Consider the following 19,142-nt stretch of genomic DNA (forward strand, 5'->3'; position numbering starts at 1 on the left):
ACTTTTAAAAGAGGTATACCACCAGTACTAGAACCAAACAATATTTTATAAAAAAAAAACTTGAATAAGGCCATGCAACATATTTTAGAGCATGCAACAAATAACTCCTTATTGCTACCTTTGAATTTCACTATTTTTTAATTCACTTTAGTATTTATGCCCCTTCCATCCCTCTTGATGCTGTGATGGCTGGGTTGTACACACCTAGCAGTGGTGAGGGGCAGGGCAATCTCAGCAGAGGTGAAAAAACCATGTTTAGTGCATGTTATGTCACCAGGGATCAAACTCAATATACTTACAAAACAGTGCTTCAAACACTGAATCCCCTACTCTCACACTTTTTTAAAAAAGTTAATTTAATTTTTACTTTTTGTTTTGGGGCCACACGTAGCAATACTCAGAGATTACTCCTGACTCTGCACTCAGGAATTGCTCCTGGAAGTATTCAGGGGACTATATGGGATGCCAGGGGATCGAACCTGGGTTGCCCACATGCATGGCAAGCACCTTACCTGGTGTTCTACTATTCTGGTCCTCCACCCTGACATTCATAAGGCATCTCAACATATACAATTTTAGCATTATTTAGAGAGTCATGATTTCCCTAAACATGCATACATTTGTAGTTCATTGTGATTATTTATTTTTTTCAGCCAGCCATAATAAATGCATTGCTTATAGTCTATTGGTCTGTATTATAATTTAAGTTATTATTAACCCATAATAACCATGGCACAATTTTCATGAACTTGGAAAAAAAAAAAGCACTGATTCAGTATGCTCCCAGCACTAAAAATCTATAGATTCTAATTCACCGAATGGTATATATTTCTGCTTTCGTTTCTAGGTGCTTGGGTAAACCATGGCCTGGGGATGGTGAAAGAATATAATAATCATTTAATTTGGACCTATGATGCTCCGTATTTGGGCTACTGGATAGCAGCTCCAGTTCCAGGAACTAGAGGTAATAATAATTTTAAAAAAGCAAATGGAAAAATAATTCAAGTAATCATGTAGAATCAGTATCAGCAAATCTTGGTATTACTTTAAGCACTGACATTTATTTACCTATACTCTGGCTCCTGTCACCAGTTCACACCCTCTATCCTATGTCAATATTTACTTGGGGATCACCTGCCTTCTCTTGGTCCACTCCTCTTTCCCACCATAGGTTATGCCTTTAATCATGTGTCAGACAGAATTTTTTTAAATTAAATGTCTTGGCTCCCAGCAGAGGAGAAGCTGCACTGTGAGTATTTCATGCTGATTAGGTGTCAACCTCTGATTCAGTATGTAAATGCCATTGCACACGCATTTGTCTGCAGCGTCCTGTCATCTGACTGTACCATTCCTTCCAATTAATCATTTGAAAGCCTTTAAAAAGATTTTTAAAAATTATCTTTCTTTTAAGCTGAGTCTTTTTAAACCAATAATTTTTATCAGTGAGTTCACAATTTAACATTCCAACAAGGGAAATATGAACAATTCATCAGAAATAATCAAAAGGAATGTTTTCTCCTTGAACTTAGAGCTTATGGCATTATTTATTCAGAAACCTGAGCCCAGTTACTTTTGTTCTTCATGACATAAAATGTCATGTAGTCTTGCCAGCTGTCTCACCGCATTTTATTCTAGATTTGCAACTATAATGAAATATTGATGGAAAAGCATATTTAGTAATTATTCAATATAACCACATCCATGCTATTTCATTTCTAACAAAGATAACCTAAGATGCACTTCAATTTTATAGTGATGCATTTTTCCTAATAAGAATATACCAGAAACAAATAGTTTATATGAGGTAAGATGACTCTGATTTTTTTTTTTTTTTTTTTGCTTTTTGGGTCACACCCAGCAATGCACAGGGGTCACTCCTGGCTCATGCACTCAGGAATCACCCCTGGCAGTGCTCAGGGGACCATATGGGATGCTGGGATTTGAACTCGGGTCGGCCGCGTGCAAGGCAAACGCCCTATCCGCTGTGCTATCACGCCAGCCCCCGTAAGATGACTCTGAATTATAAAAACTGAAATAATTTTCAGAAATAGGAAGATATGCTTTAACTTAGGTGTTGAAAAATATTTTGTGCGAATGACTATCAAAATGAATTGTAATTTAATTTTGACTATATACTTTTTAGTAATGACTTTAAAAATTCATTTTACTTTTGCCAGTAACTTAATTGGTGAGCTTGAACACATCCTTACCCATATAAGTATTTATTTTCTTGTTTTAAAATTGTGAAATTCATATATGATGATCCCTAAATTCCTATGATCCCTAATCGCCTATGACTCGAACATGGTGATCCCTAACCATTTTAGGATAAGAATTGTTACTGAAGAATAAAAATGGGTTCTGGGGAGTAGTTATACCTGGTGATTTTAATTTATTACACTTAAATAGAATAAAATAATCTCCCACTTATTAATGTTTGAAAATATGAATTTCTAAATATATTTGGTAAAATATTATAATTTTAACGATATCAGCTTTTATTTCTAAAAATGAATTCTGTTGGAATGTTTCAGAGTAATAGTTGGTATCATTACTCTGTGAAAACATTCAGATACATTGTTAGAAGTGGAAAGTAAATTTCACCAAGTTACAATATGATTTTATTTTGTTGTAGTTCTGGATCCTGAATATAAATCTATAGATAGAATTTTTACTCTAATTTTTGTTTGAAGAAATTTTATTTAGTAGCAACAATGGTATGTTTTAACATGAACTAAATTTTCATAATCCATGAAATTAGGTGTGATACATACCCAAGACCACATGGAAATAAATTGTTCAAGCCAAGATTCCAGTTCAGTCATTCTAGCTTCAAAGCTTGGTACATAACTGCAATATTGCTTCTTCGACTTCTTTTACATGTAGTTGTGGAGTAGATAAAGCAGGATTTGAGAAATACTTTGACGCTTTGTGATCTTTAGTCTCTTCCAGAAATTTTTGATAAAGAGCATCATTCCTGAACTGTCTACCCCATGGTAGATTACAAAAAAATCAGTTATCTCATTGCCTTATTATCCTATTAGGATCTAATTGAGACTAGTAGTATACTTGTATACATTTTGTATAAGATGAAATCTTGGACTCTAGAGATAGTATGGGGTTAAGGCACTTGCTTTGGAATAGGTGAGAGAGTACAGTGGGTAAGGTACCTGCAATGCATGTAGTTGACCTGAATTCAGTTCTCAGTGAATTCTCATATGGTTCCCTAAGCACTGCCAGGAATGTTCCCTGGACAGAGAGCCAGGATTAAGCCCCAAGCATAACCAGGTATGCCTCCAGAACAAAACACACAAGCTTGTCCAAAAAGAAAGAGAAAAAGAAAAGAAAAAAAATGGCATTTTAATGATTGCATTTAATGATTGTAAAACAAGTTACCTAACGGTTAGTTGTCCAGTGGCCCTCATTTTCATGCGGAATAATTATGACACATACTTCTCATCCCAGTACATAGCCAGCTCTTATTTCAGCTAGACTTCTAAGCATTGTGTGGCTATATATTCTCTCATGAAAGGAGCCTAATGTCAACTTTACCTCCGCTGCTGGACTCATGTTCTGTGGTCCCAGAAGAAGAAATTGCAACATTTAAGTCCTAGAACTTTTGGATTTTCTTTACTGCTTTAGTTCTCCCCTAGTTTGGCAAATTGTTTTTTGAATATATCTTTAAATTTTCCTTAATCAAATGTTGCTACTTATGGCCACTTATTTCTACTAACATTCTATATCAGAATGTCTTCACACAAAACTTAAATTAGAACTGTCTCATTTTTTTTTTTGCCCCAAATTATATTTGCTACCACACAGCTTGGGTTACCATTTTTACTGTTCATCTGATAAGTTCTCACTCTCTGGACCAAAAGCCAGCATCACATATTTCAGTTCTTTCACTGCCTCATTTTAACATATTGCAATTGTAATAGTAAGAATCATGATAGTAAAAACAGATCTGCTATCTCCGACATTTGCTGACTTCTTATGTTTTCTGATGAGTGAGCTAGATGAGCCCAACCATTCGACTTTTTTCTCATTCCAAGTCTGAAGAAATAGCAGCTTCCTGAGATACTGTTTAACTCTTAGGTCATACCGTGCAAGCTATTTTCAAGGCTCGTGTTTTGCGGAGTATAAGAAGTCTGGGAAAGTGTGTTCCTGATATGGGACTTGAGCACAGAAAAGTGTGTCCACATATTCAATCTGCCATGCTTAGGGTAGGACCTTAAATAATATATTTTCCTTTTTTTAATTGAATCATTTAGTTTTAGGTAAAAGCGGAGACCTAAAGGATATTACTGCCTACCACACAGTGTTCCTTACAGCCATATTAGGAGGAACAATAGTTATTGTCATCGGATTTTTTGCCATCCTTCTTTGTTATTGCAGGTAAGAATAAGACTTATTCTAACTGTGTGGAAACAAAAAGATTATAGCATGTTGGTAGTTCTGTGTATCATTGCATAATTTGTAGAAATCACTGTATCACTGTCATCCATCGTTCATCAGTTTGCTCAAGCTAGCACCAGTAACATCTTCATTTGTCCCTGTTGTGTGCTAGTGTAGCCCAATGGTGTCTACTTGCTCCAGGAACATGAAGAGCATGTTGTTGTTACTGTTTTTGGTATATCAAATACGTTACGGGTAGCTTGCCAGGCTTTGCCATGGGGGGAGGGCAAAAAATGTATATATAAAGAGATATATACATTATATAATATATAAACTAAATATATATTATATAGAATATATAGAAATATATACTTATATATAAATTGTGTGTGTAATTTATATTATATATATATATATATATAAAGACTGCAAATGCGCATTCCAGGAAAAGTTGCATTGCTCTCTCTTCTGGGAGCTTTGTTTTATAGTCTCTGGATCTTGGTCATTGATGAGATTACATGGCACCGAGGGTGGTTTGTGGATGTGACTGCCAAGCTACTGGAAAACTGAGGATCTGGGTGAAGAAGGCCCAGTCCCAATCTGAGCAGGCTTGGAGATCTTAGCCATGGGTCCCACATACCTGGGTTTCTCTGTCAGTTCCTTCATGGGTGAGGCTTGTCTGAGCGTGTGGAGAGTGGCCTTGAGCATGGCTATGGTTGGGTTTTGGAGGTTTTTAGCTGCCGGGGCTCTGTAGAAATCAACTGTTTTAAAACCTCTGGAATAAAATGGATACATGCTAGCAGTAAAATACTAAACTATATAATGCACATATATAGAATAACTCTTCTGTCATCTCTTTTAGGGATAAATGTGGTACTCCACAGAAAAGAGAAAGAAATATCACAAAACTCGAGGTCCTCAAGAGAGATCAGACCACGTCAACCACACATATAAATCACATCAGTTCAGTTAAAGTTGCATTAAAAACAGAGGACAAATCACAGTTATTCAATGCCAAAAACTCATATAGCCCTCAAAAAAAGGAAACATCAAAGACAGAAGCTGAAGAAAGAGTGTCCGTGGTGAAAACTCGGGACAGTTTTAAAATCTATAATGAAGATGTTCCATTTCTGTCAGTCAGTCAGAGCAATTACTCAAGAAACCCAGCACAATCTCTGGAACCCAGTTTAGGGTCTAAACAGCCTAAACATATCAATAGCAATCTATCTTCATCTTTAAGTGATACTCAAGAGGAAAAGCGGTATCTCACAGGTAATGAGGAGGTGTACGGGCGTTCCCACATTCCTGAGCAGCTCATGCATCTCTATAGCCAGCCCATTGCCATCCTTCAAACATCTGACCTTTTCTCTACCCCAGAGCACTTACACACTGCTAAGTCAGCTACTTTGCCAAGGAAGGGACAGTTAGTCTATGGCCAATTGGTGGAACCAGTAAATAGAGAGAACTTTACCCAGACATTGCCCAAAATGCCAATGCATCCTCAGCCCCCAGATGCCAGGGAAGAGAACAACCCACTTGAAGGTCAGCAGAGCTTGCCATCCCAAACTTCAGATTGGAGCCGATATTCGAACAGCTTACTAGAATCTGTCTCTGTTCCAGGAACACTAAACGAAGCTGTCGTAATGACCCCCTTTTCGTCAGAACTTCAAGGAATTTCAGAGCAGACCCTCCTGGAACTGTCCAAAGGAAAACCCTCCCCACATCCCCGAGCCTGGTTTGTCTCTCTCGACGGGAAGCCAGTCGCCCAAGTGAGGCATTCCTTCATAGACCTGAAAAGGGGCAAGAGAACCCAGAGTAACGACACGAGTCTGGACTCTGGGGTGGACATGAATGAACATCACTCGAGTAGAAAACTCGAGAGAGAGAAGACTTTCATCAAAAGCATGCACCAGCCGAAGATCCTTTACTTAGAAGATTTGGATCTGAGTAGTAGTGAGAGTGGAACCACCATCTGCTCCCCTGAGGATCCAGCCTTAAGGCACATCCTTGATGGAGGGAGTGCAGCAATCCTAGAGCACCCTGGAGAAGAGTCCCCAGGAAGGAAGAGCAATGTTGAAGATTTTGAAGCCAATATATCCCCCACAAAAAAACGGGGTAGACCACCCCTGGCCAAAAGAGATAGCAAGACTAACATCTGGAAGAAGCGGGAAGAACGCCCGCTGATTCCCCTAAATTGACACCAATTGCAGCCGTGTCTCTGCTGTGTCTCTGCTGTGTCGTGCTGTTGAATCTTGCTTCTTGTAAATTGCGGTATGAACAGAAGTTGAGACTGAGCAATCTCATGGTCCCCCGACATGTTTCAAGCAGAGTAAATAGTAGCATGGTAGTTGGGCAATGAGAGAAAGACACAAAGGAATATTTTTTCTTTTCTGGCCTGTGGAAGTATCCAAGAAAACAAATACAGAGGAACTCTTAGGATAATGTTCTCTGAAAAACTTGCTCAGCCAGCCAGTTTTGCCCGCAGTCTCTTTTTAACTGTGAAAAGGTGTATTCCTAAAGTTGCTTCCCAAAAAATGTTGCCTCTGCTTTAATGACTACCCCCGCCAAGTGTTTAGAAATGCCACTGTATTTTAAGGTATATTCCAATGAAATATTACTGTTCTCCTTTGCCTATGCTTGAGCTTGTTAGATGTTCTGGAGTGATACCATTCTAGAGTTTAAAGGCTGAGTGTTTTTCTTTCTTTCTTTCTTTTTTTTTTTTAGATAATACACTGCTTTTTTTTTTCTTTTTGACAGTACACAGAATATATACTTTGTATCATCCCAAGAGTATATCCCACAGTCTTATAAGAAGCACAGGAAGCTGTTTCTTTGCTAGAGAAGGAAGCCCCAGATTTTTGGTTGTTTTTTGAATATAACTTTATGGAATGAACTCATAATTTCTTATTAAAAATCTGAGAAATAAATATTCTGATAGTGAAGTTAATTTTCAGTTTTCTTCTTCCCACTCTCAAAAACGCTTTTAAGAATAATTTACCAGTATGAAATAAAATGAAACAGTCTAAAATAAGTTGAAATACATTTTACTATGTTTATAGCTATTTAATGGCTATTTGATATTAAAAACATCAGTGAATTGAAACATACAATATGAACACATGTTAAAAGTATGGAGATAAGGGAAACATTTCTGTCTTTTTCTTAAATGTTAATGAACAGAGAAATGTCATTTTCTTGAAATTTTATAACTTCAGAGTATTAGGCATATATATAGATGTTCTAGTTGATATTCTTAAAGTAGATTTGAGGAATACGGTTCAATTTCATAGAAAAATATTTCTTTTTTTAAAATCACATAGAGCTTTTCAACTTTTTTCTCTTCGTTTCGTAAATACTGGATTCACAGTTTGTCATCATCGTATTCAGTTATGAACACTTTTAATTATTCCCCTGATTTTAATTACGCCCCTTAGCTCTGAATTTTTATTTGTAGCCTGAAAATAAAAGCATTTTTGTTAATTAAAATCAATTCACTTTTTAAAATTTACGAGAAGACAGTTGTTTGAAACAGCCTTTTCCTTAGGGAAAAATGAAATTAATTATTTCTTATTCTCATTTATTCAACAAGGAGATCCAAGCAACATAAACAAGCTGAAGGAAACAAAGTCAGTCACTTTTGATCAAATTTTACATGGATTTACACCCCCATTCCATCCCTGCTCCAAGACAGACTTCTAATTTTTTTTTTTTTGTAATCATTTCCGGACCATCTAACCTATCAGATAGTATCCCTGTCTTCTGCATTAACCCAAAGAACTTAAAGACCTAGGCAAAGTTTGTTACTTTTCACCCAATCCATATAATATGTAAATGTTTAGGGTAATGCCTAGGTTTACTTTTGGGGAGGGGTGGGTGGGGAGTGATAAGGCACCAAATTAGAGGTTTATTGGTAATTACAAAATGATGCATTAAAATTACATAAATGAAAGTGACAAGGGAAAGGTTAAGGATTAGTGCTCTGCTGAAGTGCCTTTGATATAGACTTGCTTTATTAGAAGGATATGGTAACATCTTTTTTAAATGTGCGTTTTCTTTGTCAAACAGATGTGCAGTTTTTATTGAATAGAGACTCAATGTTTCATGTTGGAACAATGCATTTTGCATGCAAGTGACATTTATCTTTTAAGTATCCATTTTATATTGGTAAGCTATTAGAATGAAGTTAGAAGCTATAGTAAAATGTTGCACTTCAATAATTTGTGTTTGTTTTTCCCACCATTAAAAATGTTGCATCTCCTAGCTTGGTCATGAAATACACATATAGTAGAAGTTATATTATTCCCACATTCCACTTACTCATTCTCATGTAAACAAAATGAGAAGTTGTATCCCCAAGGGCTTTTCTAGAAATGGGTATGGTTTTTAGTTTGTTTTTTGTTGTTGTTGTTTCAGCATAAAACCTTATTTTTTTATATACTGCACATTCTGTATCCAATTGGGAAGTATAGGCTATTTATCTTTTTTAATGATCAAAAATGTGTAACTTCTTATTTGTGAGTAGTTCAGAGAACTGTTAAAAAACTGAAGCCATCTACTTTTTCTTAACCCAAATGATAATAAACCTACAATAGTCACAACTTTCTTAAATTTTTAAATTGAAAGCCAACAGTTTTTCTGCAAATGTAAACCTAGAAAATTTTGGTCACATATTGCTAACATTTGTTGATCCTTTGTATGTACTTTGGATATATCTTGAGAGTAAAATTATCCCTCAATTAACTGATGGATTAATTTACTAAAGCACAGCTATATGTATTTTTGAATACATATTATGATCTTCAGACTTTATAAAATTCATTTTTATTACATATATGCCATTGTATAGGGATTATGCCCTTTTGTAGTACAGAGTATATGCGAAGGTCACAAATGTTGAGAAATAAAAGCACTTTGCTTTGGCAATCATTTTTCAAATCACTTTTGGTGTGCTTGCCTCCTCTGCTTTCAATGCTTATTACAGCGTTTTAGGGATCTGCAGGTCAAATAATGCCCCTCAAAATTTATTAAAAAGGTGAAGCTCACAATTACATATTCACTCATATTTCTCTATAGACTAGAATTGTAATGATTGTGACTTAATTTCCATCTCTGATCTAGAGATCACATTTTGCCCTACTGTTTCTAAGTGTTTCTATCTTTTGTATTCTTTCATCAGAGGAATCTCAAATTTCAGTGTATTTATTGCCATCATTCCTATATTTACTGCTGAAAACTGTAACAATATGAAGATTTGTAAAATGTTAAAATAGTTCATTAAAGATAATAAAATCTAAAAAGATACTTGTGTTGTTTAATTTGGGGCAGATGTTTAATTTGGGAAAAAATGTTTTTCCCTGAATCGTCATTTAATCTAGTAAATACTTAGTCATTTTATTTTGTAGTACACTTCCTGTAGTAAAATATATTTTACTACCTGAGTTTATAGAACTCTTTGTAGTTCATGTAATCCAATGTTCACATTTTTACAAAACTGTGTATGTTTTATAGCCAGTGGGAAAACTTAGGAAGATGATCATATAAAATGGTATTTTCAAAATTTCTAAGTGGGAAAATGATATAGTTGTCCCTGGTTCTTAGTCTTTGTACTTTTAAATAATACATCCATTAATGTTACATTTTCTTTAAGAACCCTCCTGCTCAGTTAATTGAATAGTAAGTGCAGAACATTTGTATTTTGAGACTTTAGAATAATTACCCTGGTTGCTGTGTTTTAGACATGTTATGAAGCACAAGTCAATGTGGTAGTAGAATACCTTTGGTGAGTTCCAGTGGGAAAATATACCCAGAACTGGCATTGAAATCTCTGCTGATCTCAGTCAGGAAGTGACTGCCCTTGTTCCAGGGCCTGATTTTCATCTAGAAGATCCTTGAGTCTTAGGAGAAATGATACAGTTTCTGGAGGAGTCATGGAAAACCCAAACTCATGTAGAACTGGGGGCAGTAGGAAACAGATTTTACAAATCACCTAAGCGTGGTGGCCAAACCTAATGGTCTTCACAGTCTTATGTGTAAGATCAACAGGTAAGTTAGTGAAAAGTAATTCATAATTCACCTATGAGTACTGTGACAGCTAATTAGGGATTTTCTTTTATGTAATTTGAAAAACTTTGATAAAGCATACCATGGTGTTGCTTTATTTTGATTTAATCAAATCATCTCTTGCCTTTTTATTGGTGAATTGTTTTTATATATAGGTAGATATAAACATATATAGAGATATATCTATCCATCTATGTTACATGAGAGGGCTTAATATCCTGTTTGCTCTCATCCCAACTGGATTGAAAATTTGAAAGATCTGCCCTTAGATTTGCATTGATTAGCTTTTTAAAAATAAAGGCTGTATTTACCTTTTTCCTACTTTGAACCTCTATTTGGAGAAAATGAAGTTCTTTTCATGGCTAATTTTTTCTTTCTATAAAAACAGCTTAGAAAAGGACCATGTGACAGTGGTGGAGGGATTGGTATAGCAGCTCTGCAGTGATAAAACGATTTAAATAGCAGTTTAACTCTAGCAACTCAATAAAATAATGCACTATAGCACTGTTGTCCTGTTCATCAATTTGCTTGAGTGGACACCAGTAATGTCTCCATTGTGAGACTTGTTACTCTTTTTGGCATATCACATACATCACAGGTAGCTTGCCAGGCTCTGCCGTGTCGGTGAGATACTCTCAGTAGCTTGCTGAGCTCTCCGAGAGGGATGGAGGAATCAAACCCAGGTCGGCCACATGCAAGGCAAACGCCCTGCCTGCTGTGCTATTGCTCCAGTCCAATAAAATAATAAAAATCCTAGCATTTGCCTAAAAAAAAATGTAATTGATCTCTAGATGTAGAAGTCAATTAGAATTTACAGTGTTAAATACAAAGAGTTAATATACTTATTTGCAAGTAATTGGAAGCTTATTTTCCTTAATCTATATGAATTTTTCATAGGGAACATTATCCTATTTTTTTCTCTAAAATATTTCCTCTTAGGGGCTGGAGAAATAGTACAGTGAGTAAGGTTCTTACCTTGCATGCAGCTGAACAGGGTTCAGTTCTGACATTCCAATTGGTCCTCTAAGTATTGCCAGATGTGACCCCCAGAACCAATAAATACAAATAAAAATAAAATAGTATATCTTAAAGCTCACATTGTAAAATTTCTGTAGTGGGTTCAGAGAGATAGTACAGTGACAGGGGGCTTGGGGTCTTGCTTTTCACCAGCTGACCCCAGGGTTGATGCTCAGCACCACATATTGTTCCCTGAGGCTGGCAAGGGTCATCCTTGAGCATCACAGATGTGATCCCCAGAATAAAATAACATTTATGGCAGAATCTCCTGCCCCCATGCCAGGCTGTCTTTACCAGGCCCCCTCAGAGGAGTGCTGGTTGAGTTTCCCTCCCCACACCAAGCAGAGCCCTAGCAGCCAAAAACCTCTAGAACCCAGCTGCAGCCATACGCAAGGTCACTCTCCACATGCTCAGATGAGTCTCATCCACGAGGGAACTAACAGAGGAACCCAGGTATGCAGGACCTGTGGCTGAGATCTCCAAGCCTGCTCGGATCGGGACTGGGCCTCCTCCACCCAGATCCCCATCTTTCCAGTAGCTTGGCAGTCATACCCACAAACTGCCCCTGGCGCGCCATGTAATCTCATCAACGGCCAACATCCAGAGACTATAAAACAAAGCTCCAGAAGAGAGCAACAGTTTTTCCTGGAGTGTGCAGCCACATTCACAGCCACTTGACCTCATACCCACTGATGTCCCTAAAGCAGCACACATGTGTTTGGTTTTAACATACTTGCTTGTATTCTCTTATATACGGGCTTGATGGGCCCCAGAATGATATCAACAACCTTTACACACTTCCTTTTTCTTGTGGTCGGAAGATGCTGCTGGTTGGGTGGGTGTTGAATTTTATCTGTAATAAGCTGTTGTGAACTACTTAAAATTAAATGTACAAAAATTACAAAATAATAAAATAACGTTTACATAATATTTATAACAATTGCAGTAACACTTCATTAGTTATAGAAGGCGATTATTCTTCTACTGGGAAGGTTAACATGCTGAAAATTAATGTGTCATTTTTTTCACCTTCAGTGACAAAACATTTTTTAATTGAATACTGTTTTTCCTGGTTTTCAAACCTGGTACTTGCTGTGCTTGTAAATAATAATCTCACAATACTATAGGGATGTCCTCCATTTCTCTCATGATTTTATCTTTTTCCTGTTCTTCAGATTGGAAGTTTCATAATCTATGTGTTGACTGCTCCTAATCCTTGTAGACTTGATTACGACACTAGACTAACTGCAGACAGTCTGATTCAAAACAAGCTCAGATAATTGCATTCCCAAGAGCCTCTGTGCTTGAGCAGCTTATTTAAGAATCTTTCCTAAAGTTGATACTGAAAAGCATAATCATGGCTATTAAACAATATGGAGTAGGTATTTCAGAGTATTAACTTTATGTATTTCCCATACATGATCTTTATTTCAGGTAGCCTTTCAGATGTATAAAAGGAACTTGGCAGGTAAAATCATTATTCATAGTTATTCATGATTAGCACATGTTTATGATTATGACAAAGGTGAGGAACATAGTATACTGAAAAACAACTTGTTCCTAAATCAATAATACATAGAAAAACAATCTAATTATTCCTGTACTTTCCCATAATCGCAAGAGGTGTAATTTCCGCAGAATCAAAATACATCTATTTCTTATTAACATTCTTGCAGACTATAAATGGTTAACTATTAACTTCTCTATGGGCTTAGTTTGGTGACACAATGGCCACTCCATGTACTAGGGGTGGCCGGACAGAGAGCTATGCCAAGTGTTCTTGGCCCTCGTTTGAGGCAGCTCCCAGGGTTATGTCCACTTAAGGACCCTGCATAGGCAGGCAGCTCCCTACATTTTTTAAATATAATTTCTTTGATAAATTTTTTACTCTTTTACTTTCAGTATTACAAATAATGTACATTTAAGTTCAAAGGAAAAGTGATTTGTCTCTTTAAAATATTACAAATATGGCCTGTTACCTTTGATCTGATTGGTTTTAATGCAGGTTTACTCTTCAAGCCTGTGCTCTCCCTTGAACCTATATTTCTTGCTTTTGTTTCTTCACTTGCTTATTTCTGCTCTGAAGAAGCCTGTATTCTCTCTTCAATACATGCTTCTCTTTATCTCCCCTCACATCTTTTTAAATAAGTTTCAATAAAAACTATCTTGCTTCATAAACGAAAATTGGGTATAACTCAATTTTTCTAAGTAGAATCTTATTCAAAATAATTTTATTTATTGCTTTGTTATTTAAATTAGATGTTTTCTATATTGAAAAACTCAGAATTTGGAGTCAATGCAACTAGAAATACAATTTCACATTTCTAGTCAGCTTCCACATATAAAACAATGGTCCATTTCTTATGTGTCTAAGCTGAGAAATAAGGGATATGCAGAAAGAGGCTAGGCAATAATTTACTACACCAGACAATTCTTTAGATAGAAGGCATCACTACTCTTTAAAGTATGTTCTTTAGCAGTACTTGGGGTCCAAGGACCACTTCCTTACCATTTAGTACTTACTGGCAATACAGTGCTGCTCAGACATGGAGATGCTGGGGCCATCTTGACTCTGTGTTTGAAATGTTATTCCAAAAATCAATCTTGCGTGTGCAAGCCATTTCCTCCCAATTTTCAAGCTACCACCTTAGAGCAATATTCTTTTTCTTGTTTTGGAGCCACGCCTTGTAGGACTCGGCTCTGCTCAGAAGTGACTCCTGGTGGTGTTCAGAGAACCAAATATGGTGCCAAGGGTCGGACTGAAGTTTGTGTTCAAGCCAAGCATGTTATCTCCTGAATTGTGTCTCTGTCCCTTAAAAATAAAATGTTATGGGGACTTTCCTTGACAGTGCCTGGGGATCACAAGGACCACTGTCTGACATACTGGAGTGTGGTACATGGTTCCAGGGATAGAATCCGGTGCCTTGCACATGCAAAGATCAGGTCCAACAGAAGCTGATGGTTGTAACTGCATTAGATAAGTATCGCTGATAGCAGTCAGTGTTGAGCTTCGAGATGCCAGAAATCCCCTTCTCACCACTTTTGTTGTGCTACTTCCCATGACAATTTTGTACCTAGAGAATAAGAGAATCATTCTGGTATTTAGGGGATCCCATAGGATTGGGGTTGTATTGCTCAGTGCTGCCATACAATTTGCTACCACACTTCATATTAACTCTCATAGCTCATTAATTGCTCAGGATCTAAGATGATTTGGCATCAAACCTTATAGATGAATAAAAAATGTTTTTATGAGCCTGTTATGTAGCATTCAGGAATCAATAGAACCTCAGTTGTTGTTTGGGGTTTATTTCAATTTAATTTTTTTTTTTTTTTGGCAATGCTAGGAATCAAACCTAGGACTTCTTATAGGCCAGGACACTGACCAACAAACCCTGGCCCTAGAATCTGGTCATTCTTATTTTAGTTCTTTTCAGCCCTTCCCCTATTATGTATACTAATTTTTTATTCTCTGTTTGTGTGTATCTGTCCGAATCTTGCAAAACAGCAGCAATGTCCTTCAGGAATCACGTGTAGCGTTCCAGCAGGAATCATGCGGTAGACTTCCATGCCTGGCGTACTGAGCCACATGATGTCTAAGGCAAGATGGTGAGCCAGGTTGGGGAGAGTGCAAAGGGTTCGGGCAGCGTTGCCACCATCTTGCCTTCAATCAAATATGGTGTGGTAATTATGGAAAATGAGTAGGGAGTGCCTTCTGATGTGTCGTGTGGCCACAAAAGCAGAAGAGCAGATTAGGAATATGTTCACTCATATGGGAAGCTTAATCCGAGCATGTGGAAAGCAGCCTGGATGAAGCATGTCAGTAGTTGGTTTGTGGAGGTCGGCTGCCAGGGCTGGGTCCCTTGGGGCGGGGAAGGCTCTCGCCCGCCCCCCTCTGGGGCACCCCAAGTGAAAACAGCCTGGCATGGAGTCTGGTGACATGGTTGTGGGGGCCTCATTTTTATGTTCCCTTCTGGGAAAAGCAGCCGTGGCATCAGTGGGGCACGAAGAAACCTGGGCAGTGGCCGCAGCATTGTCACCTGCCCCAGCTGGGCTGAGTCACAGTGCTGTCAGACATAAAGCCATGGCAGCAGTTTGTGCAGTGACTCATCCACTGTGGGGTGCTGTCAGCCAACCACCAGGTGACCTCGGACTTGGCACAGGTGTTCAACCTGGCACAGACCATTCGCCATAGGGTCCTGCTCTGCCAGCTGATCAACAACCTTCAGGCAGAGTCCATCAACCTTAAGGAAATCAACCTGAGGACGCAGTTGTCCCAGGTGCTGCCCAGAGACGCAGGCAGGTGCGTGTTTGTCAGTGTGCAGATCATTACAACATACCAGTAGACCAGTCTTACATTTGGTAGACAGGTAGAACGGGCCTCTAATCGCCCGTAAAGGCAATTAGAGGCCACACCAAAAGCTTTTGTCCATCTTGAAGAGCCTGGCAAGCTACCGAGAATATCCCACCCACATGGCATGCTCCCCATGGCATACTCGATATACCAAAAATAGGAACAATAACGGTATTCATTTCCCTGCTCCTGAAAGAGCCCTCAATATACCATTGGGCTACACTAGCACACAACAGGGATGAATGGAGATGTTACTGGCACCCACTTGAATAAATCAATGAACAATGGGATGACAGTGATGACAGTGACAGTGTGTGTGTATGTGTGTGTATGTGTGTGTGCATGTGCCTGCATGGAGTTGACCTGGGTTCTATCTCCAGCATCACATAAATCCCCAATCCCTGCTAAGAGTGATCCCTGAGCACAGTCAGGAGTAAGCCCTGACATCATCAGGTGTGATTTATCTTTTTTACCAACTCTGTGATTTTTAGGTGGGCTACCACCTTAATACCAGGCACCACTGCATGGAGCCAATGATTTTATTTTATTATGAAAAAAATATTTTTATTGAATCACCATGAGATACAGTTAATACCTGCAAACTTCCATGATTACTTTTTAGTCATACAATGATCGAGCACCCATCCCTCCACCAGTGGCCATTCTCCTCTCCACCACCAATGTTCCCAGTATCCCTCCTTCCCACCCCCTGTCTCTGTAGCAGGCACATTCTCTCTTACTCTCTCTCCTTTTGGGTGTTTGGAATACAGTTACTAAGAGGCCATTCATGTTTGGTCCATAGTCTACTTTCAGCACACATCTCCCATCCCGAGAGATTCCTCCAACTATAATTTACTTAGTGATCCCTTCTGTATCCCAGCTGCCTTTTCCCTCAGCAAGTGAGGCTGGCTTTCAAGCTGTGGTGCAATCCTCCTGACCCTTATCTCTACTGTCCTTAGGTGTTAGTCTCCTATTATGTTACTTTATATTCTACAAATGAGTGCAGTCATTCTATGTCTGTTACTCTTTTTCTGACTCATTTCATTTAACCTGATACTCTCCATAGCCATCCACTTACAAGTAAATTTTATGATCTTATCTTTCTTAACAGCTTCATAGTATTCCACTGGGTAGATGTACCAAAGTTTCTTAAACCAGTAGTTTGTTCTCGGGCACTTGGGATTTTTCCAGGTACTGGCTATTGTGAACAGTGCTGCAATAAACATACAAGTGCAGATTTCATTTCGACTGTATTTTTTGCATCTTCGGGATATATTCCCTGAAGTGGTATTGCTGGGTTATTTGAAGCTCAATTTCTAGTTTTGGGAGGAATGTCCATATTGTTTTCCATAAAGGCTGGACCAGTAGGCATTCCCCACCAAATGAATGAGAGTCCCTTTCTCTCTGCATCCGAACCAGCACTGTTTGCTCTTGTTCTTTTTGATGTGTGCCAGTTTCTGTGGTGTAAGATGATATCTCATTGTTGTTTTCATTTGCATCTCACTGATGATTGGTAATGTAGATCATTTTTTCATGTGCCTTTTGACCATTTGAATTTCTTTTTGAGGAAGTCTGTTCATTTCTTCTCCCCATTTTTTGATGGAGTTGAAAGTTTATTTCTCGCATATCCTGGAATATTGAGCCCCTATATGATGGATATTGGGTAAATAATTTTTCCCATTCTGTGGGCTCTTTCTGTATTTTGGTCACTGTTTCTTTTGAGATGCTGAAGCATCCCATTTGTTTATATTTGCTTCCATTTGCTTGGTCAGTGGTGTTTCTTTTTTATTTATTTTGCTTTTGGGGTCTCACCCTGCGATGCACAGGGCTTACTCCTGGCTCTGCACTCAGGAATTACCCCTGGCGGTGCTCAGGGAACCATATGGGATGCTGGGAATCAAACCTGGGTCAGCGGCATGCAAGGCAAACGCCCTACACTCTAGGCTATTGCTCCAGCCCTGGTCAGTGGTGTTTTGTCCTTGAAGATGCCTTTAACTTCAATATCATGAAGGTTCTGCCTACATTTCCCTCCATGTATCTTAGAGATTCAGGTCTGATATTGAGATTGTTAATCCATTTGGATCTGACTTTAGTGCTTGGCGTTAGACAGACATCTGAGTTCATTTTAGTCCAGCCAGAGAACTAAGCCGCGACCCCATGCCTGCCCAGGAGGGGAAAGGTATTTCGCTCTCTCGCCTGTCCCTTCCCAGGGATGAAGGGCATGGGGAGGCCATATTATGACAACCACAGATGGGATTTTATGACAAAAACTGCAGCAAAAGGGCGTGAGGGTGCTCTTGGGAAGGTGGGAGGCACCGGCCCCTCCCTCCGCTGAGATGTGACCCTGGGGGCCGCACACGCGTGCGGCTCCTCCGCAGCTGCACGAGCGTGAATCCAGACCCAGCTGAACCAACTTCAACATGGGCAGCTCCTTGCAGATTGTCTCCAGCCAGAGAACTAAGCTTCGACCCCATGCCAGCCCAGGAGGGGAAAGGTATTTCGCTCTCTCGCCTGTCCCTTCCCGGGGATGAAGGGCGTGGGGATCGCCATATTATGGCGACCACAGATGGGGTTTACAAGCTTGCAACGATCGAATATCCGGAAGATATCTCCCTGGACTTAGTTGTTAAAGTACAGAAATACAAAACCGCGCGGCTGCGACCTCATTTCTCTTCACAACAGGTCTGACTCTAGTGGGGTGCTCCTAATAATAATGGTGAGGTTTGTGTTGAAATGGTGAATGTAACCAAAGTAAATAGAAAGTAAAGTGAAATTTATCAGTTACAAGGCGGGGGGGGGTACAGGGGTGGGCAGGATGGGAGGTGTACTGTGTTTTGGGTTTTTTTTTTTTTTTTGTCTTCGGTGGTGGGATATGGGCACTGGTGAAGGGATGGTTGTTTCACCATTGTATGACTAAGACTTAAGCCTGAAAGCATTGTAATTTTCCACATGGTGATTCAATAAAATAAAATTTAAAAAAAAATAACAGGGAGTCCTCAATTATCAACTGTCACTTTCTAGAAAGTGCTAGAAGTTGTCCATTAATGAAGGTAGCAGGGGAAATAAAGACCACTTCACGGAAGGGGCTGCTTTAGAAATGGAGTTATCCCTTCACCTCACCTTCCACAAAAAAGTGTCTACTGATGCCCCTCCCAGAAATTTGGGTGAGCAAAACAAGATGATCACTGGTGAAGTTTGGTGGCATCTGCAGTAGGATGCCACATTAAATAGTTATTTATTTGATGCTTTTTAATTAAATTGTGAGATATTCTTAATGTGATATTTCACCTCTACACCATCAAAGAGCCCTAAAGGT

The 19,142-nt window shown here is 38.7% G+C and overlaps 1 protein-coding gene across 1 annotated transcript in view; it reads left to right on the forward strand.

Annotated features, from left to right (window-relative positions):
* FAM171B (family with sequence similarity 171 member B) overlaps positions 1–9,694 on the forward strand; it is a 70,037-nt gene extending 60,343 nt beyond the window's left edge. Inside the window, exons 6-8 of the mRNA XM_055120664.1 lie at positions 848–964; positions 4,272–4,395; positions 5,258–9,694. Coding sequence (XP_054976639.1) covers positions 848–964; positions 4,272–4,395; positions 5,258–6,593 — 1,577 coding nt within the window. The 3' untranslated portion in view covers positions 6,594–9,694. The remainder of the gene's footprint in view (positions 1–847; positions 965–4,271; positions 4,396–5,257) is intronic.
* The last annotated feature ends 9,448 nt before the right edge of the window (positions 9,695–19,142 follow it).

Source organism: Sorex araneus, chromosome X (genome assembly GCF_027595985.1).
Source record: "Sorex araneus isolate mSorAra2 chromosome X, mSorAra2.pri, whole genome shotgun sequence".
Taxonomy (NCBI): domain Eukaryota; kingdom Metazoa; phylum Chordata; class Mammalia; order Eulipotyphla; family Soricidae; genus Sorex; species Sorex araneus.